Source organism: Salvelinus sp. IW2-2015, linkage group LG18 (assembly GCF_002910315.2).
Source record: "Salvelinus sp. IW2-2015 linkage group LG18, ASM291031v2, whole genome shotgun sequence".
Classification (NCBI taxonomy): Eukaryota; Metazoa; Chordata; class Actinopteri; order Salmoniformes; family Salmonidae; genus Salvelinus; species Salvelinus sp. IW2-2015.
Window position 1 is genome coordinate 68849757 of NC_036858.1, and position 23680 is coordinate 68873436.

General features: G+C 41.1%; 1 protein-coding gene across 2 annotated transcripts in view; it reads left to right on the plus strand.

The window, feature by feature from the left end:
* The window catches only part of LOC111977894 (mitogen-activated protein kinase kinase kinase 21), a 33885-nt gene continuing 10205 nt past the window's right edge, over nt 1-23680 (plus strand). The window contains exons 1-6 of one of the 2 annotated variants that reach the window (XM_024007672.2): nt 1-1750; nt 10848-11028; nt 14362-14510; nt 14820-14995; nt 18660-18900; nt 20635-20745. In XM_024007672.2, the coding sequence (XP_023863440.1) occupies nt 976-1750; nt 10848-11028; nt 14362-14510; nt 14820-14995; nt 18660-18900; nt 20635-20745 (1633 nt within the window). In that variant the 5' untranslated portion in view covers nt 1-975. The remainder of the gene's footprint in view (nt 1751-10847; nt 11029-14361; nt 14511-14819; nt 14996-18659; nt 18901-20634; nt 20746-23680) is intronic. The other variant, XM_024007671.2, reaches the window with a different exon arrangement.

The window sequence follows — 23680 nt, forward strand, 5'->3', positions numbered from 1 at the left end:
TTCCAGGACCAGCCAGACGCTGAATAGTGTGTCAGACAGTTCGGATAAGTTGGAGCGATGGCGGTGCCGTACGGGTTGTTTTGAGGGAAGTTGCGGAAACGTTTGATATCTTTCGGATCCTAGCGAATCATTTCAACGCAACAAAACGTTCCATTGGTGGTTACACGACAAGACATTAGCAGAATGTATGCTCCAAATGTTCAAGTGTCAGTGCAGTAACGTTACTATAGTAGTATAGCGAATGAGTTAGCTGGCCAGCTAAAGGTTTTGGAGAGCGATTCAACTAACGTTAGCTAAACTTGCCAGCTAAAAGCTAACTGAAAACTTAGCTTGGCAATAGCGTAGTTACCAGCAATAATATAGCTAATCCTGGTGTTGGTGTATGTTTCTGGTGTTTAACCAAAGTTTATTTCGATAATGTGACTGCAGGTACTGTTTTGGCACTTGATAAACGTCATAGCCTGAAAATTCAGGAGCTAACGTTTTCACGTATAGCTATGCCTTTTTTGCTAGCTACTAAATTAGGTAGCTGCTAACGTTAGTACATTTAGCTATGCACTTTTTGCTAGCTACTAAGTTAAGTAGCTGTAATGGGCTTATTTTTCACTCTGTCCGTGTTGGGACTGGGTAAACTTTAATGTACACTTTCTGATAAGTAGCTCTTTAGCTACATAAATATGCTTTGTTTTTTCCAACTAGCGTAACTTTATAACACGCTAGGTATTAGCTAGCTAGTTTTACCTAGCTAGTTAGTTATCAAAAGTTCACCCACAAAGAAACTCCCTGTGGCGACGTGGAGAGATGAAAGTAGCAAACGAGTTTTACCAAGACTTTGGAATACCATGCTGGAACCGTCTTGCCCATTTGTGATATCGTTCTGAACGATTCACGAGCATTCCGATTAGAGGTCCTTTGATCGTTTGCTTTTTCGTCAACAGTTTGCACCCTATATGGTGCGGCTACAGCCACCGAGAAATGGATGTTTCCAAGGGCGGTTTCCCAAACGGTGAGGGGCGACCGAAAGACACGGGAGAGCATGCCTGGACAGATTCCCCCACTGCAAGAGCTTGGGCTCATTCTGCTCCCCTGTCCCGATCGCTGTGGACGGCAGTGTTTGACTATGGAAGTACTGGAGAAGACGAACTTAGTCTGCGGCGGGGGGACATTGTTGAGGTCCTCTCGAAGGATGCTGCCATCTCGGGAGATGAAGGATGGTGGACGGGTAAAATTAACYATCGAGTCGGGATTTTCCCTGCAAATTATGTTACCGATCAACCTGCCATTTACAGACTTCCAGACGGTAGCACGGTAGGGGTGAGGGAGCGTCCGAGTACTCCCATCCAAATAGATTTTAGCGAACTCGTTTTAGAGGAAATAATCGGTGTCGGGGGATTTGGTAAAGTTTACCGAGGGGCATGGAAGGACCAAGAGGTCGCTGTGAAGGCAGCGCGACAGGATCCTGACGAAGACATCACTGCAACTTCGGATGGTGTTAAACAAGAGGCCAAGCTCTTTTCTATGCTACAACATCCCAATATAATAAAACTTGAAGGTGTTTGCCTTGAGGAGCCGAACCTGTGCTTGGTGATGGAATATGCTCGTGGAGGGACTCTTACCCGGGCTTTGACTGGTCGGAGGATACCCCCACACATTCTTGTCAACTGGGCTGTTCAAATCGCCAGGGGCATGCACTACCTACATGAGGAGGCTGTTGTGCCTATTATTCACCGCGACCTGAAATCCTGCAACAGTAAGAAACATTAATATTACCATCTGCTAMAAATAAACTTGCATTACTTTTCAGAACAGATTAAAACAGAGCATGGCCATAGGTGCACTTGTTTCCAAAAATGCACCTGTGCATGCACTATTACCTTTGGGCACACCCCTCTTGAAACAGTGTGAAGGATGCTGGATCTAGAATGGTCCACAATGTCCTCTACCAACTAAAAAATAATCCTAAAGCTTATTACTATTTATTACTATTTACTATTACTAAACTAATGCATGAGGATACAATTGATATTCTACACAACTGAAACATCCATCACTAAGTAATGCAATAAGCCTAGAATGCAAGTGCAGAATAGTGGGTTCAATTCCTGGGACTACCCATATATAAAATGTATGCATTAAGTCGCTTTCAACAGAAGCATCTACTAAATGGCATTGCATGCATGTTGTTGATAGGCTCACTAGCAACTGAGTGTTGAGGTTGGCATTTGAAGGAATGATTAAGAGCGAGGGCTTCGCCGGCCATGACTTTCCCTGTTTAAACTATCACTGAAGCCCTCTTAGGCTATCCTCACATTAATGATATGCTAGAACACAATTATGATAATATTCATCAGTCACAGTGGCATGTTGAAAGAAAACTACTTAATTTAACAAGGCAAGTCAGTTAAGAACAAATTCTYWTTTTCAATGACGGCCTGGGAACAGTGGGTTAACTGCCTTGTTCAGGGGCAGAACAATTTTTTTTTCTTCTTTTACCTTGTCAGCTCTGGGATTCGATCTTGCAACCTTTCAGTTACTAGTCCAACGCTCTAACCACTAGGCTACCTGCCGCCTAGGTTTTGTTGACATATCTGTCCCATCTTGCCTGATTGCGTGACAGTACATGAAGTTAATTTAAGTTTGCAAAGCAGTAATGTTTGACATTTTTGGAAGTGCAGATTACATTTTGGGAAGTGCAGATTCATTGTGACTGCGATGAAATTGCACCATCTCTGCATTCCATTCCTTTCCACAGTCATTCAGCATAGACAACATTCCCTCTTTCAACTCTGTTGTTTTTCGGTCACCCGTATAGACTCCAGAGGCCTGTACAAGCAGATGAGACTGAGCTCTCTCCTCCATCTGTTTGTTGGTCTGTTTGGCATGTGGCTGATCCCCACAAACACAGATCCTCTTCAGGGCATGTGAAAACATCTGCTTGTCGGTCTGACATGTGGCTGATCCGCACAAACACAGATCCCCTTCAGGGCATGTGAAAACCAGRCAGGACCCTAGAGAAGGATCTGTGTATGCAGGGGGGACCCTCGAAAGGATGTGAAATAAGGTCTACGTTTGCTCAGCTGGGTTCCCTAACCCCCACCACCCTGAAATGTTGTCTCAAATATAGCCCCTGCTTTACTAAACACTCAACTTCAAACCATGTCATCAGTCTAGGCTATGTGCTCCTAAATTTTCCAAAGCATCTCATATTAGGCCTATATGGCCCATGTGGAAATCAAACCCACAAGTTGCAAGAACCAACCGACTGAGCCACTGGAAAAAATCCTGAAGATTTTAGAACTGAAACATGCTACAGTTAACTTTTAGGCCTGTTTCAATAGGTGATACGATTTCCAGACTCAAATTTTTATGTGGCGTTGTTTACTTTTTGATACTGCCTCGGAGTCGTCCCTCTGAATAATGCATGAGAAAGTTTCAGAGTGGACTATGACTGTGACTACATACTTCAAAGTGAGACCTCTGTGTTGTGTGAAACATGATTTTGGTGACTGTCTGTTCTCTGGTGTGTCTCATCAGGCTCTGCTTTCACCGAAGGTGAACCTTGTTCAGCAATCCTTCTGGCTGCATTTTATTTTTCACCAGGGAATCATTCTACATAATCATTGTCAGATGGGGGTGTGGGCTAACCAAACAAACGCAACCTCATTTTATTGAACAGGGTAATTCCATGGTAAGTCCCCCCCCCCCCTCATTAACCATTAATTTCAAAGTTTAACAAACCATGCAACTCTATGTACAAGGACCACTTTGAACAATTCACACAGAATACTTCTCAAAAACACATTTACTGGTAGAACTGTGGAGGTACAATGTTTGGTAACAGAATTATGGTCGAATCTCCCTCTGTTTTTTATGCGACCACTCGTTCCAAAAACGGTTAAATATTAAGATTCAAAGATGTCTGCAGAAAGAATGGGGTGTCAGCTATGACATGACACCTTGAGTTAGAAATTATGTTTTTTGGTTATTGAACTACAGTAGGTGAAGTGAATTTACATCCGGTAACAGAATTACGGTAACTGCACTGCTAACACAATGTAGTGTGTTTTATTTTTCCACATTATTGTGTCAAATAACACTTGCAGCTGACTTTAATTGGAAAATATAACATGTTTGTTTAGGTGCGCACTGAATTCACCGACCCCCGCCCACCCTCCCCCACCCACTGGGAACTATACACTTTCTCTTGTTTCATACTTTTAAACCAGTTACTCAGGACACCAGCCACAACTAAGGCAGCCTAAAGGGCAATTCATCTGTGGGATATCATTGTGAAGGTTTCTCTTGAGCATGCATTCTGAGAGGAGGGCTAATGCAGTGCACAAACTTTCACAACCGACTACCTTCAGAAGTGATCAACCCACAATTGACTTAGTGTAGTATAACACACACTGACTTGATCAATGATTATCTTCAGGGAATATCAAAAAGTCAGTGAAATTGTGTCTTTGTGTTCCCTAATCTTTTAATACCTCTTGGTCGAAGGAGGAATGCTGCTAATGAGGGGCAAAAGCTTAACATAAGTTTGCACAATGGAGTGGTCAAGCACTAGTTGCTAGGTGACGCCAGCCACAAGAATGCCCAGACTCCCGGGTCTGAAAGGCTTATTTTGATTATATTTAATCTCCACAACAGCTGCAACTCTCTTTTTATTTTAACACAATAGGTTGTTCCTTCCTGCTGATTGGGGCTGTAGAGTAGAGTAGGGAGGTACTGTAGGTGGAAGCAATGTTCATTTGGCAGACAGGGCACAGCACATTGAAACGTGGCCTCTTGCCAGCCCTCCTAACACTTTCATTTTGTAGTTTCAGCTACAGAGATGTGAAGGTTAAAGAATTTCAAGATTCTCGCTCCAGAAGGCATGCACTTGAAATGAAACCAGGGAACAATAGTGTCCTGTTGGAAGTCAGTGTTATCCTGTCGATCCAAGTCATGTTATTGTTGTGTCTAGCTCTCACGTTTACACCCCAACCTATAAAATGGGAACTGAAAATATATAGGCCCATTCAGAGGAGGGCATAACCATAGATTGCAAGGCAACTTTTTTTTGTCTCTTCCTTGAAATTAACCACATTAATGCATAGTTAGCCTACTACAGGCTTTTTCTGAAAGGACAACTGGAAATGCTTTGAATATTATTTTTATTATGGCCACTTGGGCACCTTGCATAGCCCAACAGCTGGTGAAAACCTGACTGACTCAACCCAGTATTCTGTCTACAAATGATGCATTATCACCTTGAGCTGGTAATTTTACGGCTAACTTTTTGTATATAGTGTGGTCGAAACACACAAGACTAAGCAAAGGGAAATGGAGATGAGCTTAAACTGCTGTATTTTATAGGCTCTCATTAAACCAGTGAAACATGTTTGAAATGGAATAGGCCTTGTTTCTTCCTAGAAGCCTGTTTTGGATATTGCGCCACTGGGGCGTATTTGTTTTAATCTAAGTGAAGGTAGAAGCTATGTCAGTTACAGTATAATGTTTATCTACTAAAAATAACAGAACAGAAGACACAAATAGTCCTACACTCCAGATGTAGCCTATTTGCTACATTACCCTTCCCCCAGGTATAGCATATTTGCTACATTACCCTCCGCCAGATGTATTCTATTTGCTACATTACCATTCTCCAGGTGTAGCCTATGTTTGAGCTTTGTTGTCACCCTCCCATTTGGCAAGTTCGTGACTGTGAGCTGGCAGTAGAGTCAAGCCTGCCCACAAGACCTTATCTACTGTAGGCTCTATTCTGGAGTAGATGATTATTAAATATCAACACTAAGGACATGGGAACGTTTAAGTGCTCCCCTGTAAAAATGAAATATGTGTTTAGTCTTTGGATAATGGCTTTTTGTTAGCTTGGCCAAGTTGGCTGTGGTGTTGATATGGAGTAGTGACACACCGATATTACATTTTTGTCCGATACCGATATCCGATATTTTCCTTGCCAAAAAAAACTATACCAATAAGTGACATTTAAAATTTTATTGGCCTTTTAAGCATTCTAGTACAGTTAAATAGTTAACACACACACATGGATGCAGCGGTCAAAGGCAGTGCAAGAGGTGTCACTACAGTCCCTGGTTCGAATCCAGGCTGTATCACATCCGGCCGAAATTGGGAGTCCAATAGGGCAGCGCTCAATTGGCCCAGCGTCGTCCGGGTTTGGCCGTCATTTTAAATAATAATTTGTTCTTCACTGACTTACCTAGTTAAATAAAGGTTACACACACACACCACACTGACCAAAAAGTGTCAAGTGTTATTTTGTTGGCATTTACGTATGTCCCCAAACATAATCAAAACCTATTTATTTCACTTACATGCTGTGCTGTTTTGTTGTTCATTTGTTCGGTCGTTTCATTCTCAACCAGGATTTCTCATACTATGGGATGCCGTTTGGGTCTTTGCGTGTCAAATAACGCTATTTGACGTGTCAAATAAGCTTTTTGACCAATCAGGACCTGAATATGACTGCACGTCACATAATAAATGAACGCGTTCATACATTTTTTACGTAGGTATTACACATTGATTACACTTTAACTCGTATTTCATATGTCACAATGATTCATCGATACGTATGCTATAATGCTGGTAAAGTTGTCTCGCTCACTTACAGTGGTGGTCATAAAAAAAAAGCTAGCTAGCTCATGGATGCAAACGATGTTCTTCCCCAAAAACATAGCAAAACGACATCTGTTTCAGTAGCTATAGTTAGCTAGCTACCTATGTAGTTAGGTGTCATCTAAAATAACTCTAATTTATAAGACCGTTCTTATTTGATTAATGGTGGTCGGACCCATCTGTGAAGCTAGCCACAATAAGGATTAGCCACAATAGTGGACTTTGCGGTTTTAATGGATTTCGCCTTTGAGTTGTCTCGCTGAAATGTTCTTAATCTTTCAAGTGACTGCTCGACATGTTGACTGCTCGATCCACACAGCAGACATTGTGGGCTAGGTTAGGAATGCTGTGTTGCAAGTGTAGCGCAAAATTTTACGTGGCGTCATCACGTCATGTACCTATGTTATATAGTAGTCTAAGGCATTGCATCTCAGCGCATGAGACGTCACTACAAACACCCTGGTTCGAATCCAGGCTGTATCACAACCGGCTGAGATTGGGAGTCCCATAGGGCGGCGCACAATTGGCCCAGTGGCGTCCGGGTTTGGCCGGTGTAGGCCGTCATTGCAAATAAGAATTTGTTCTTAAAACCTTTCTGGCTCAGGCGTTCCGCTAGGGACCCACCTCGACAACCTCCGGTGAAATTGCAGAGCGCCAAATTCAAAATACAGAAATAGGAATAATAAACATTCATATTTCAACCGGACAATAGCGTATTCAATTGAAAGGAAAAACAACGAAGGGCGTGCACTCGGTCACGTGCGCAACCAGCACTGCATGATTTTACAGTCCACTGACAGAAAGGTCTCATTCTTCTTCATTTTTCAGAAAACAAGCCTGAAGCAATGTATAAAGACTGTTGATATCTAGTGGAAGCCATAGGAACTGCAATCTGGGTCCTAACCCATTAGATATTCTATAAGCATTCAATTGAAAACTACCCACATCAAAAGAAATCCCACTTCCTGGATGGATTTTCCTCAGGTTTTCGCCTGCCATATCAGTTCTGTTAAACTCAGACATTATTTTAACAGTTTTGGAAACTTTAGAGTGTTTTCTATCCAAATCTACCAATTATATGCATATCCTAGCTTCTGGGCCTGAGTAACAGGCAGTTTACTTTGGGCACGCTTCTCATCCAGACGTAGAATAAAGTATAGGTATTAGAGGTCGGCCGATTATGATTTTTCAATGCCGATACCGATTATTGGAAGACAAAAAAAGCCGATAACGATTAATCGTCCGATTTATAAAAAAAAAAATATATATATTTTTTAAACTATATATATATCATACACACACATTTTTGTAATAATGACAATTGCAACAATACTGAATGAACAATGAACACTTTTATTTTAACTTAATATAATACACACACGCACACAGCTCTGAAGTGACAATGATACTGAAGAGTTTGCGAGACAAATACTCTCAACTGTTTGAATAAAAATAGAGTTTAAGTTACCTGTGATGAATGTTGAAAACAAAAACCTTAATTTCTATATGCAGGAAATCCTATTTTAATAATGGGCATGGTAAGAATTGACAACCAAAGTGCGAGTCATAATTCCCATGACACCTAGCAAAATCTGAAAAGCGGTTCCTTCATTTATTGCATAGGATATTTTTAGATTCACTTAAAATAAGGTCTGTGTTTCGTGTAGGCTTACATCACTGTGCCAATTTTATAACTGTGTAGATATCCATAGGACAAGGTAACTCTGATCAATATTGGCTAAATATAAGATAAATATAAGATAAAAAAGAATTGTAGAGTGGATTTATGAAAATATGTTGACAAACGTTACCTTATCCTAGTGAGATTTACACGGGTATCAAAACGTCGAGGCGGTTTAAGCCTGCACGAAACACAGACCTTATTTGAAGTAGATCAAGACATTCTCTATGGAAGACATGAACGGTAAAATAACGAAGGACCCCCTTTCAAATTCAGCCGCAAGTTATTACAGGAATTTTAACGCGTCGACTATTTCTCTCTAAACCATATACCTTTGACTAATCCGGAAACTATCACCTCGAAAACAAAACGTTTATTCCGTTCCGTATTTTATCTAACGGGTGGCATCCATGAGTCTAAATATTCCTGTTACATTGCACAACCTTCAATGTTGTCATAATTACGTAAAATTCTGGCAAATTAGTTCGCAAAGAGCCAGGCGGCCCAAACTGTTGCATATACCCTGACTCTGCATGCAATGAACACAAGAGAAATGACACAATTCCACCTGGTTAATATTGCCTGCTAACCTGGATTTCTATTAGCTAAATATGCAGGTTTAAAAATATATACTTGTGTATTGATTTTAAGAAAGGCATTGATGTTTATGGTTAAGTACACATTGGAGCAATGACAGTCATTGATTGATTGTTTTTTATAAGATAAGTTTAATGCTAGCTAGCAACTTACCTTAGCTTACTGAATTCGCCAACAGGCAGGCTCCTCGTGGAGTGCAATGTAATCAGGTGTTAGAGCATTGGACTAGTTAACTGTAAGGTTGCAAGATTGGATCCCCCGAGCTGACAAGGTTAAAAATCTGTCGTTCTGCCCCTGAACGAGGCAGAACGTTCCTAGGCCGTCATTGAAAATAAGAATGTGTTCTTAACTGACTTGCCTAGTTAAATAAAGATTTAAATAAAGGTGTAAAAAAATATATATMTAAAAAATCGGCGCCCAAAAATACCGATTTCCGATTGTTATGAAAACTTGAAATCGGCCCCGATTAATCGGCCATTCCGATTAATCGGTCGACCTCTAATAGGTATGCACGTCAGCTTTGACATCGGTTTTGCACATCGGCATTAAACTAAACATCGGGCCGATACCAATGTTGGCATTTTTAGCTAATATCGGACGATTCCGATATGTTCACCGATATATTGTGCGTCCCTAATTGTTAGCATTGTTAAGTATCTTGCTAGCTGGATCGAATTCTCCGTTAGCTAGCCAGGGAAATGTTGAGCAACATTAGCCAACTTAACTGATCAAATAATTGAGTTTATGGTGTGAAAATTAGCAGGCTAATAAAGTCAGACAGCTAACGTTAACTTATCTGCGCTACGGATCCCTTTAGCGGGATCATTTTCCTAAACAACCGCTGAATTGCAGGGCGCAAAATATTACTAAAAGTATTTATAATCATGCAATCACAAGTGAAATATACCAAAACACAGCTTAGCTTGTTGTTAATCCACCTATCGTGTCAGATTTTGAAAATATGCTTTGCAGCGAAAGCAATCCAAGCTTTTGTGAGTGTATCAATCAATGCTACAACAGCTAGCCCCAAATTAGCATGGTCACRAAAGTCAGAAAAGCAATAAAATTAATCGCTTACCTTTGATAATATTCGGATGTTTGCATTCACGAGACTCCCAGTTACACAACAAATGTTATTTTTGTTCGATAAATATTACTTTTATAACAAAATAACTCCATTTGGGTTGCGCGTTATGTTCAGAAAACCAAAGCCTCGTTCCGTTCGACGAAACTTTTGAACGGTAGTGTATTTTGAATTGTTTAACACTTTTTTTGGTTACTACATGATTCTATATGTGTTATTTCATAGTTTGGATGTCTTCACTATTATCTACAATGTAGAAAATATAAGAAAACGCTGAATGAGTAGGTGTGTCCAAATGTTTGACTGATACTGTGTGTGTGTGTGTGTGTGTGTGTGTTGTGTGTGTGTGTGTGTGTGTGTGTGTGTGTGTGTGTGTGTGTGTGTGTGTGTTGTGTGTGTGTGTGTGTTGGCGACTGTTAAGCACATTTTTACTCCTGAAGTTATTTTGGCTTTCCATAACAAAGGGGTTGAATACGAAATGTCTTGAGTCAATGCCAATTTTCATTTTTTGTACATTTGTAAAAATGTCTTAAAACATAAATCCACTTTTACATTATGGTGTGTGTGGGTAGGCCAGTGATGCAAAATCTCAATTTAATCCATTTTATAATCAGGCTGTAACACAACAACATGTGGAACATGTCAAGGGGTGTGAATACTTTCTGAAGGCACTGTAGGTATACAGCGTGTTTAAGACCTGGGTACAGATCTATTATAATGCTGTCATTTTCCCCATTTGATCATCATGAAAGATATACATTTTTATTTTGTTTTTTATACCATGAAGATATCCCATTGTGGTTCACCAAATACCTAACCAACCCACTCCTCTGCTTCTAGTTTTATTACTTGAAAAAATCGAGAACGATGACATTGGAAGGAAGACCTTGAAGATCACAGACTTTGGCCTGGCCAGAGAGTGGCACAACACCACCAAGATGAGTGCTGCTGGCACGTACTCATGGATGGCCCCTGAAGTCATCAAGTCCTCTCTCTTCTCCAAAGGCAGCGATGTCTGGAGGTAAAACTAACAGCACGCTCCTGGGAAATTCCATGGTAACGGAATTACGCTGAGACTTATTCACTTTAAAATGTATGCCAAACAAAAACCATTGATTTCAAAGTTTAACTAACCATAGAATTCTATGCACAATAACTACTTTGAACAATTTACAATAAACTTTACAAAAACACATTTCCAGGAAGAGCTGTGCAGATGCAAAGTTTGGTTACAGAATAAAACTGAGGTCAATTTGACTGTGATTCTGTTACCAAACTTTGCATCTGTACAATTTTTCCATTAATTGCTTCTTTTTTTTTACTGCGCAAATTGTTGAAAGTATTCTTTGTGCATAGAGTCGTTTGTTAAACTTTGATATTAATGGTTTTTGTTTGGCATATATTATAAAGTGAAAAATCGAGTCTCTGCGTAATTATGTTACCATGGATTGCTCTCCCTCTACTCCCTGTTCCAAACAGGCCCATGTCAGACTGGAATGAATAGGCTTTTAGGAGATGAGGATTTGGAAAGGTGGCACCATGATACTCCTTTTATTTCAGACATTTGGAAACATTTGTCCTAGCCTATTTCTGATAAGTGCTTTCGTTGTTATTTTGTTCAAACCAAAACAGTTTTACTAGGATGTGCAGTATAGACTACAGTAGCCCTGAACACCTTCCACTGGTAACTACAATCTGCTGCATCCAGAGCTTACATTAATTACATGATAAATGATGACTGTAGGCTTGGTGCTTAATCAAAACAGGATCATTGTTTGCACTGTACTGGTAAACAACATTTTACTGCCATTATTTAGCATTCAACACGTCCATTATTCAAGACCAAGGTCTTCTAAATTGCAGTCCTAGGCACAACAAAGGTTTAGGCAATGTGAATTTGAGTGTTATCATGTGTTATAATAGTGGGAATGTATACTATACTATCACTGTACTATCACAATGGTGTACTATCACCATGCTGTACTATCACCTAGGGCTGGGCGATATGGCCAAAATATTATATCACGATATATAAAAAWAAAAAAATGACGGTATTTTTTGTTTTTGAATAATAAAAGATTTCAGCACTTTTATCATTTCTGCATTTTCTGCAATCAATTGCAGTGGTGGAAAAAGTACCCAATTGTCATACTTGAGTAAAAGTAAAGATACGTTAATAGAAAATTACTCAAGTAAAAGTAAAAGTATTTGGTTTTAAATATACTTAAGTATCAAAAGTAAATGTAATTGATAAAATGTACTTAAGTATCAAAAGTAAAAGTATAAATAATTTCATTTTACGGATAGCCAGGGGCACACTCCAACACTCAGATATAATTTACAAACAAAGCATTTGTGTTTGAGTCCCCCAGATCCGAGGCAGTAGATGACAAGTAGCTTGACAAGTGTGTGAATTGGACCATTTTCCTGTCCTGCTAAGCATTCAAAATATAACGAGTACTTTTAGGTGTCGGAAAATGTATGGAGTAAAAAGTACAGAATTTTCTTTAGGAATGTAGTGAAGTAAAAGTTGTCTAAAATAATAATTGTAAAGTACAGGTACCAAAAAAAAGCGACTGAAGTAGTACTTGAAAGTATTTTTACTTAAGTAGTACTTTGAAAGTATTTTTACTTAAGTACTTCACACCACTGCTCAATTGAGATCATTTCCACACTGCCACGTAGGGCTGCACGATATGGGCAAATAATCTAGGATTTATTTTTAACTAAATGTTGCAATTGCGATTTTACTTTGCGAATTAGAGCAAAACTGTTGGAATCATAGAAATAGAATGACTTCTAATTCTATATTTAGAATATAATAGTGGGCACTTTGAWTACAGTGTTGTTTGAGATGACAACAAATTAAAATGCCAGGGAGGAGTTATTGTGACAGGGTAGGAACTAAAGTGTTGATTGTTTCCTAGGGGACCCTATAAGCTTTGGCTACATTGATGTTTTCTCTTAGCTACTTCATGTAGCTAACATATTCTTGTTTTGCATATTCCTTTTTGATTTAGAAGATACTGTTGCACAACCACATGCTGATTTAGGTCTACACCATCGCTGGTATTATCAGGCAGTATTAGCTAGCTACGTTTGCTCTTACTCAGTACATTTATTAGCTAGCTATTAGCATTAGCGGCTAACAATTAGCATCTCTCAAGATTTAGGGCAACTTGCTAAGAAAATATAAACTAGCTGATGTAAGAAACACAAACTAATAGTCTCCTWATAGAACGCTAGTGGATTTATATTAAGAAGCAAAGTGAAAACAGCATTGTTGTCGTCAACATTGTTGACTGTGCTGCATTGGCCATGCAGACTGAAGGCAAGTGTCTCGTGGTTGAGGAACATCAAATGCGCTTCTTGAGTGACAGGGGGCGTGGCTAGGTCTGTGTGGAAAGTGGCGCGGAGAGAGATGACTCAAGTAGCGAAGTAAACTATAAAAATTGACATTACACATGGCATTTCACATTTAACAAATCAAACATTCAAATACCGGTATAGAAGGTAAAGTAAAAACCAAACCGGTCCCTGCATCAATACCGGTATATCGTAAACTGCCCAGCCTTACTATCACCATGCTATAATATCACCATGCTATAATATCACCATGCTATACTATCACCATGCTATACTGTCACCATGCTATACTGTCACCATGCTATACTATCGCCATACTATACTATCACCATACTTAAGGACCCCACCATACTATACTATCACCATTCAATACTTTCACCATTCAATAATATCACCATTCAATAATATCACCATACTATACTATCCCCATACTATACTATCACCATACTTAAGGACCTCACTATACTATACTATCACCATACTATACTATCACCGTACTTAAGGACCTCACCATACTATACTATCACCATACTATACTATCACCGTACTTAAGGACCTCACCATACTATCACCATACTTAGGTGCCGATATGATATGTATTGCAATTCTCACAATTATATATGTATTGCGATTCGATACTGTGATTTTATTGTAATTTTCCAAACATATTGTTCACTATATGTCTGCTGCAGAAGGACAAGAGTCATGACTAAATTAGTTTTTATTAGTCATGGAAATTAAAGTGCTGAAAACAAATTGGCTCACTATTTAAAAATAGATGGAGAATAAGCAATGAAGGAAAATACTGGAGTTTTGGTGCAGGTACAGCCAACTAATGCAAAAATGATATTGTCAAAACTATCACATTTTTTTGTCAAACATAATATCCTGATATGTATCTATAGTTTTTTCCCCCCAGCACTATAATAGTGCTGTAATAACACTGTTGTTTGGACATTGTACTCACTATATCTGTGTTCTCTTCTAGTTATGGTGTTCTTTTATGGGAGCTGCTGACAGGAGAGGTGCCTTACCGTGGGATTGATGGGCTGGCTGTGGCCTATGGTGTGGCTGTCAACAAGTTAACCCTCCCTATTCCATCCACCTGCCCAGAACCCTTCTCCAAGCTCATGGAAGGTGCAGTCACCAAGTCAGACCATCCATCTGCTGTTGCCATTCCTCAACCCACTTTTCAAGAACAATTAATGTTGCCTGAAGTAGCTGCATTCATTGGATGATATATTGTTGTTCAAGAACGTGTGTGTGTGTGTGTGTGTGTGTGTGTGTGTGTGTGTGTGTGTGTGTGTGTGTGTGTGTGTGTGTGTGTGTGTGTGTGTGTGTGTGTGTGTGTGTGTCAGTGTCACACAACTAGATAATGGTGTTAATTTACTTGTCAAAGTTCCAGAACATTGATCTGTCTTGGTTCCACCTTGTTGTGTATCTCAGAGTGCTGGGAGCAGGACCCCCACATCCGGCCGTCGTTTGCCTCCATCCTGGAGCAGCTAACAGCCATAGAGGAAGCCGTGATGGCCACCATGCCCCAGGACTCCTTCCACTCCATGCAGGAGAACTGGAGGGTGGAGATCCAGGAGATGTTTGATGAGCTCAGGACAAAAGAGAAGGTACAGATGTAGGATCTTAATTTGATCACTCGTTTGTTGCTGAGAATTTTCCTGCACTGCAGGAAATACAGATAAGTTTCGTGGTTTACATAAATTCACTGAAAACACAGTTATATTTACAGTATTGCACTTTTCATGTAACCTACTTTTGGCCAGCTAATAGCCTAACCACYGATCAAACAACATTATGGACTAAACGTTCAAATCTTGTTGCTGCAAATGTCACCTCTCTCCCTGTATGTCTTTGTTCAGTTGATCAGCGTAGGGGGGATGTATTCCCAAACAGCGCCTCTCACCATTCACATGGCATTTTCAGTAGTCAGGACACATTGAGAGAAATTGTACAATGTATTTTTTATGTTCCTTAAGTACATTTGTCCTGTTCATAACTTAGACTCATCCTTTGTGACTCATTAAGTAGATACATTGTATAGGTAAACCTCCAATATGAACCCAATGTGACCAAGACCTTTCCACTGTGTAAAGTACAAGGTTAGAAGCACGTGGAAGGCAGCGATGCAATAAACCTGTAGTTAAGGGAGTGCTTTGATCGGCTTTGATTTTAATTGGTTACTTTCTGTAGGCGAGCTAATCGTATCTTTAACAAAACAAGCTATTAGCGTTGATGGTTTTAAGTATTTCCCCTTGGTAATGCAATAASCTGCTTTCCTTAGTCCCTCCTCGTTAAATCAAATGGGATTTGTAATTGCTGTATTGAGAATGCCCTTTCCTGCAACTTCAGCTGAATCGTTAAGCATCAAACTTGGCAAATGGTGCAATATACCAAAGCTCTCTCAGGGATTGTCTAGTATGTCAATTCTTCATGTTGTTTCCCCATATGACACTGGTTCATTTAATTACCTCTAAAAGGATAACGATGTAACGGAAGCACAGATAGTCACACACTGTTCCTACTGAGTGTGAGTTTCTACATTTCATAGTTAGGGGTTGCATATGATCTGAAACACTTATCCATATGTATTTTTGAGGGGCTGAAGTCTGACCCTAGGCCTGTAGGTAAAGTGAGGTTCAGCTTGCTTCGTGTATATTTCTGAGGGCTGAAGTCTGACCCTAGGCTGTAGTAAAGTGAGGTTCAGCTTGCTCCATGGTATATTTCTGAGGGGCTGAAGTCTGACCCTAGGCCTGTAGGTAAAGTGAGGTTCAGCTTGCTCCATGTATATTTCTGAGGGGCTGAGTCTGACCCTAGGCTGTAGGTAAAGTGAGGTCAAGCTTGCTTCGTGTATATTTCTGAGGGCTGAAGTCTGACCCTAGGCCTGTAGGTAAAGTAGGTCAGCTGCTCATGTATATTTTGAGGGGCTTTAGTCCGACCTAGCCTGTGGTAAAGTGAGTTCAGCTTGCTTCGTGTATATTTCTGAGGGGCTGAAGTTGACCCTAGGCCTGTAGGTAAAGTGAGGTTCAGCTTGCTCCATGTATATTTTTAGAGGGCTTTAAGTCTGACCCTAGGCCTGTAGGTAAATGAGGTTCAGCTTGCTTCGTGTATATTTCTGAGGGCTGAAGTCTGACCCAGGCCTGTAGGTAAAGTGAGGTTCAGCTTGCTTCATGTATATTTTTGAGGGCTTAGTCTGACCCTAGGCCTGTAGGTAAGTGAGGTTCAGCTTGCTTCATGTTATTTTTGAGGGGCTGAAGTCTGACCCTAGGCCTGTAGGTAAAGTGAGGTTCAGCTTGCTTCATGTATATTTCTGAGGGGCTGAAGTCTGACCCTAGGCCTGTAGGTAAAGTGAGGTTCAGCTTGCTTCATGTATATTTCTGAGTGGCTGAAGTCTAACCCTAGGCCTGTAGGTAAGTAGGTTCAGCTTGCTCATGTTTATTTCTGAGGGGCTGAATCTGACCCTAGGCCTGTAGGGTAAAGTGAGGTTCAGCTTGCTCCATTATATTTTGAGGGCTAAGTCTGACCCTGAGCCTGTAGGTAAAGTGCGGTTCAGTCTGCTTCATGTATATTTCTGAGGGGCTGAAGTCTGACCCTAGCCTGTAGGTAAAGTGAGGTTCAGCTTGCTTCATGAATATTTCTGAGGGCTGAAGTCTGACCCTAGGCCTGTAGGTAAAGTGAGGTTCAGCTTGCTTCATGTATATTTCTGAGGGGCTGAAGTCTGACCTAGGCTGTAGGTAAAGTGAGGTTCAGCTTGCTTCATGTATATTTCTGAGGGCTGAAGTTCTGACCTAGGCTGTAGGTAAGTGAGGTTCAGCTTGCTTCATGTATATTTCTGAGGGCTGAAGTCTGACCCTAGGCCTGTAGGTAAAGTGAGGTTCAGCTTGCTTCATGTATATTTCTGAGGGGCTGAAGTCTAACCCTAGGCCTGTAGTAAAGTGAGGTTCAGCTTGCTTCATGTATATTTCTGAGTGGCTGAAGTCTAACCTAGGCCTGTAGGTAAAGTGAGGTTCAGCTTGCTTCAGTATATTTCTGAGTGGACTGAATCAACCCTAGGCCTAGGTAAAGTGAGGTTCACTTGCTTCATGTATATTTCTGAGGGGCTGAAGTCTGACCCAAGGCCTGTAGGTAAGTGAGGTTTCAGCTTGCTCATGCTATATTTCTGAGGGGCTGAAGTCTGACCCTAGGCCTGTAGGTAAAGTGAGGTTCAGCTTGCTTCATGCACCATTTTGCAAAACTTATTTCTTCTGTAAATACAAAGTGAAGTTTTGAGTCCAGATATAGGGCTATTGTTTTTCTGTTGTTTTTAACTATGAAATTATTGTATATTTTTTCTACCTCACAAGTTGCAACGTTGTTACACAACATATCTCATTTCACTCCAGTGGGTTTGTAAAGCTGCTTTGCAGAAGTCATTCATTTAAGGATTATTATGTTTTCTGAGAGGAACCAAAACAAAATCCAAATGCTGCTCTACGTAATAGTTCAAGTGATTTTGTCAACCCTACTCATTCACAACCTAGTTGACGATCAAGCGATGGAAGCCTCTTACCCAATCAGTCAAAGGACTCTCTACATCTCTGTGGATGTGCCTCAGAAACTGAGGGCCCCCTTTAGCTTGTGATCTTTGGCTTAGTCATCCTCTCCCCGAGCACCACAACATTTCTGCAAAGCTCCATAAAGCCAGTTGAGATTTACAACTTGTCAGTGCTGGCCATCCTCTCTTAAAGGAGCTTTCCTTCAGTAAGGGCTATGCTTCAGGGCCATGCAGCACTACAATGGGCCCACCTTGCTGTTACTGCAGACAGAGGGCCTGGGACAGCTCTGTGGACTGAGTGGCTGAGGGTCACAGGCCACTCTAGCTTAAAGCTAATGCTTTGTTTTTCTACCAACCAGAGTAAGTTCACTGATTGTGAAGGTTGGGGGGGAAGAGCACTGATCACTGCTGTGTTTGCAGAGAACTTTGTTTCTTATCATTTACAGAGTTCAATCTGATAAAATGCGTGAACAATGAAGGTATGCAAGTTATTTTTAGTAGAAATGACAGACAGAAGGGCTAAGGAAATAATGCACTGCCTGGAACCTGTGTGTGGATCATTATGGTAGTGTTTCCCCTACTATTGTATAGCAGGGGCGGGCACCCCTGCCTGATACGTAAAATACCTATCCAGGCGTTGTAAGATCTGGCATGCGTCAGCAACGCCTGGGCAGAGGAACGCGGCCCTTATCATACAGAGTTGTCCATCTATTCGTCTGACCCTCCATGTGTTCCTGTAGGAGCTGCGTTCACGGGAGGAGGAGCTGACGCATGCGGCGCTGCAGCAGAAGTCCCACGAGGAGCTGCTGAAGAGGAGGGAGCAGCAGCTGGCGGAGCGAGAGATCAACGTGTTGGAGAGGGAACTCAACATCCTCATCTTTCAGCTCAACAAGGACAAGCCCAACGTCAAGAAGAGGAAGGGCAAGTTCAAACGCAGCCGCCTCAAACTCAAGGACGGCAACCGCATCAGCCTGCCCTCAGGTGGGTGCTTCTGTCTGTCTGTTTCTGACTCTCTTTCTGTCTTGTCGGGTTGGCTGATAGTCTGTCTTTGTCAAAGTCAGTGTTACCTTCGAGTTGACAAAAAGTTCAATAGATTTACACCTATCTTTATTTAGAAGCTCTGTTAGAATCTATCATAGACGTATGACAGCATACTAACAAGACATCATGGAGGACAGCATACTGACAAGACATCATGGAGGACGAGGATACTGACAAGACATAATGGAGGACAGCATACTGGACAAGACAGTAATGGGAGGACAGGCATACTGAACAAGACATAATGCGAGGACAGCATACTGACAGACATCATGGAGGACAGCATACTGACAAGACATAATGGAGGACAGCATACTGACAAGAACATAATGGAGGGACAGCATACTGACAAGACATATGGAGGACAGCAACTGACAAGACATAATGGAGGACAGCATACTGACAAGACATCATTGGAGGACAGCATACTGACAAGACATCATGGAGGACAGCATACTGACAAGACATCATGGAGGACAGCATACTGACAAGACATCATGGAGGACAGCATACTGAAAGACATCATGGAGGAAGCATACTGACAAGACATATGGAGGACAGCATACTGACAAGACATTATGGAGGACAGCATACTGACAAGAACATAAATGGAGGACAGCATACTGACAGACATAAATGAGGACAGCATACTGACATAGACATTGGAGGACAGATACTGACAGACATAATGGAGGACAGCATACTGACAAGACATAATGGAGGACAGCATACTGACAGACATAAGGAGGACAGCATACTGACAAGACATAATGGAGGACAGCAACTGACAAGATAATGGAGGACAGCATTACTGACAAGACATAATGGAGGACAGCATACTGCAGAAGACATAATGGAGGACAGCATACTGACAAGACATACATGGAGGACAGCATACTGACAAGACATAATGGAGGAAGCAATACTGACAAGACATAATGGAGGACAGCATACTGACAAGACATAATGGAGGACAGCATACTGACAGACATAATGGAGGACAGCATACTGACAAGACATATGGAGGACAGCATACTGACAAGACATAATGGAGGACAGCATACTGACAAGACATCATGGAGGACAGCATACTGACAAGACATCATGGAGGACAGCATACTGACAAGACATCATGGAGGACAGCATAACTGACAAGACATAATGGAGGACAGCATACTGACAAGACATCATGGAGGACAGCATACTGACAAGACATCATGGAGGGACAGCATACTGACAAGACATATGGAGACAGCTACTTGACAAAGGACATCGATCGAGGACAGCATACTGACAAGACATCATGGAGGACAGCATACTGACAAGACATCATGCAGCGACAGCATACTGACAAGACATAATGCAGGACAGCATACTGCCAAGACATAATGGAGGACAGCATACTGACAAGACATAATGGAGGACAGCATACTGACAAGACATAATGGAGGACAGCATACTGACAAGACATCATGTAGGACAGCATATTAACTAGACAGCATACTAGCTTTGACTAAGACTAGTCAAAGCGGAACTACTTTCGCTCATTGGTCGTTGCATCCCAGTCTTTTGACAGACGTTACAATACCTTTTTATGTTACGTAGTCTGTCAACGAGAGATTACACCAATGGTCAAAGTGACCGACCACCCTTACCTGTGTCTCTGTTTTCTAGATTTCCAGCACAAGATCACGGTGCAGGCGTCACCCTCCATGGACAGTAGGAGTCTGAACACCAGCCCCCCCAGCAGCCCCACACTCATACCCCGCCTCCGGGCCATCCAGTGTAAGTACACCTCAGACAATCCAACATACTGCAACACGACAGACCTGGGTCAGATACATAAGTATCAAATAAAGTATGTGCTTAAGTGTGCTGTGAAACAAAGCTTTGTACGTGTGCCTTATCATGGCATCCAGTGCCTTCAGAAAGTATTCATACCCCTTGATTTATTCCGTTTTTTTGTTTTGTTACAGCCTGAATTCAAAATGAATTAAATAGATTATTTTTCCCATCTACACACGATACCCCATCATGACAAAGTAAAAACATGTTTTTAAAAATGTTTGCAAATGTATTAAATTAAATATCTAATTTACATAAGTATACACACCCTTGAGTCAATACATGTTAGAATCACCTGTGGCAGCAATTACAGCTGTGAGTCTTTCTGGGTAAGTTTCTAAGAGCTTTACACACCTGGATTGTACAATATTTGCACATTATTCTTTAAAAAGTTGGTTGTTGATCATTGCTAGACAGCCATTATCAAGTCTTGCCATAGATTTTCAAGCCGATTTTAAGTCAAAACTATCTAGGCCACTCAGGAACATTCAATGTCATCTTGGTAAGCAACTCCAGTGTATATTTAGCCTTGTGTTTTAGGTTAATGTCCTGCTGAAAGGTGAATTTGTCTCCAAGTGTCTGTTGGAAATAGGGCTGTCCCCGTCCCCCAAAAATATTGGTCGAACAAATGTTGTCTGTTCTTTAAACCAATTGATTGGTTTACATTTTTATACGTGTATTTTTCCATATATAGACACACCCTATGTGTATTATTAAAATCAACTATAAGCATCGAGTTTGTCTGATGCTTTGAGCTTATGGTTTGATGCCTCACGAGGGCGCCAGACAGCTAGATAACCAGAAGGGAAAAAAACTTAACCTGACCCAACTATTCTCCTACCGCTCCTGCTTGCTTTCACAGATTCTGCCATTACTCTCCTGAAGTTGCCAGTAATAGGCTACACGAGGAGTCGGCAACCTTTCTCATGTTGAATGTTGAATTTTTCTTACCATTTCTACCGATTTGCATACCAGTTATGGTATTCATATGCACATTTTCGTGAAAGTTTCATTTTAATTTATAATAACGTCTTCATATCTCAAAATCATTGTCATGTGGTTAATCAAGATTCTATCCAAACTTAAATGAACATGATACAAACCTAAAAATTTACTTCTATTGCCATTGCAAACTATGTAAAAGTAGCCTACATAAAGCCAACAAATAAAAACATTGCAGCCTGCAGGTAGAAAATATCCTGATAAATATCCTATAAATCACTTTGGCTACACATGGCCTTTCTGCAACGAACTTGAAACAATGTATCAACTAATCAACTTGGTCCAGCCAGATGCTTGAGCTAACAAACTTGCAACATTGTATAAAATATTCGGGGCCCTAAGAGTTTCCCCAGGCCAGTGAGCTCGGGACAGAAACAGCTGTAGGCTATTTGCGCAAGGGATAAGAAGCAGGGCTTGACTTGGGCAGGAGCTCACCGGAGCTGAGTACCAGCACCTCAAATGTTCTACTCCTTTAGCTCCTGTTCCTCTTTATAGAATATTAAATCCTGCGCCTGAATAGAAACAGTACCAGCACCCAAAATGAGTACCGGAACCTATTTCAGTCCAAGTCAAGCACTGTAAAGAAATAATCACGTAGGCCTATTTTATGACGTTTCCACTGGATGAGTGGTTATCGAAAGGGAGAGAGCTGGAAAGATTTGTCAGGTAGACTATAGGCCTACCTCTATTTTTTGTATATATTTTTTTCACCTTTATTTAACCAGGTAGGCTAGTTGAGAACAAGTTCTCATTTACAACTGCGACCTGGCCAAGATAAAGCATAGCAATTCGACACATACAACAACACAGAGTTACACATGGAATAAACAAAACACACAGTCAATAATACAGTAGAAAAATAAGTATATATACAATGTGAGCAAATGAGGTGAGATAAGGGAGGTAAAGGCAAAAAAAGGCCATGTAAATACAATATAGCAAGTAAAACACTGGAATGGTAGATTTGCAGTGGAAGAATGTGCAAAGTAGAAATAGAAATAATGGGGTGCAAAGAAGCAAAATAAATAAATACAGTAGGGGAAGAGGTAGTTGTTTGGGATAAATTATAGATGGGCTATGTACAGGTGCAGTAATCTGTGAGCTGCTCTGACAGCTGGTGCTTAAAGCTAGTGAGGGAGATAAGTGTTTCCAGCTTCAGAGATTTTTGCGGTTCATTCCAGTCATTGGCAGCAGAGAACTGGAAGGAAAGACGACCAAAGGAGGAATTGGCTTTGGGGATGACCAGTGAGATATACCTGCTGGAGCGCGTGCTACGAGTGGGTGCTGCTATGGTGACCAGTGAGCTGAGATAAGGCGGGGCTTTACCTGGCAGAGACTTGTAGATAACCTGTAGCCAGTGGGTTTGGCGACGAGTATGAAGCGAGGTCCAGCCAACGAGAGCGTACAGGGGGCAATGGGGCTTTGGTGACAAAACGGATGGCACTGTGATAGACTGCATCCAGTGTGTTGAGTAGACTGTTGGAGGCTATTTTATAGATGACATCACCGAAGTCGAGGATCGGTAGGATGGTCAGTTTTACGAGGGTATGTTTGGCAGCATGAGTGAAGGATGCTTTGTTGCGATATAGGAAGCCGATTCTAGATTTCATTTTGGATTGGAGATGCTTAATGTGAGTCTGGAAGGAGAGTTTACAGTCTAACCAGACACCTAGGTATTTGTAGTTGTCCACGTAAGTCAGAGCCGTCCAGAGTAGTGATGCTGGACGGGCGAGCAGGTGCGGGCAGTGATCGGTTGAATAGCATGCATTTAGTTTTACTTGCGTTTAAGAGCAGTTGGAGGCCACGGAAGGAGAGTTGTATGGTATTGAAGCTCGTCTGGWGGTTAGTTAASACAGTGTCCAAAGAGGGGCCA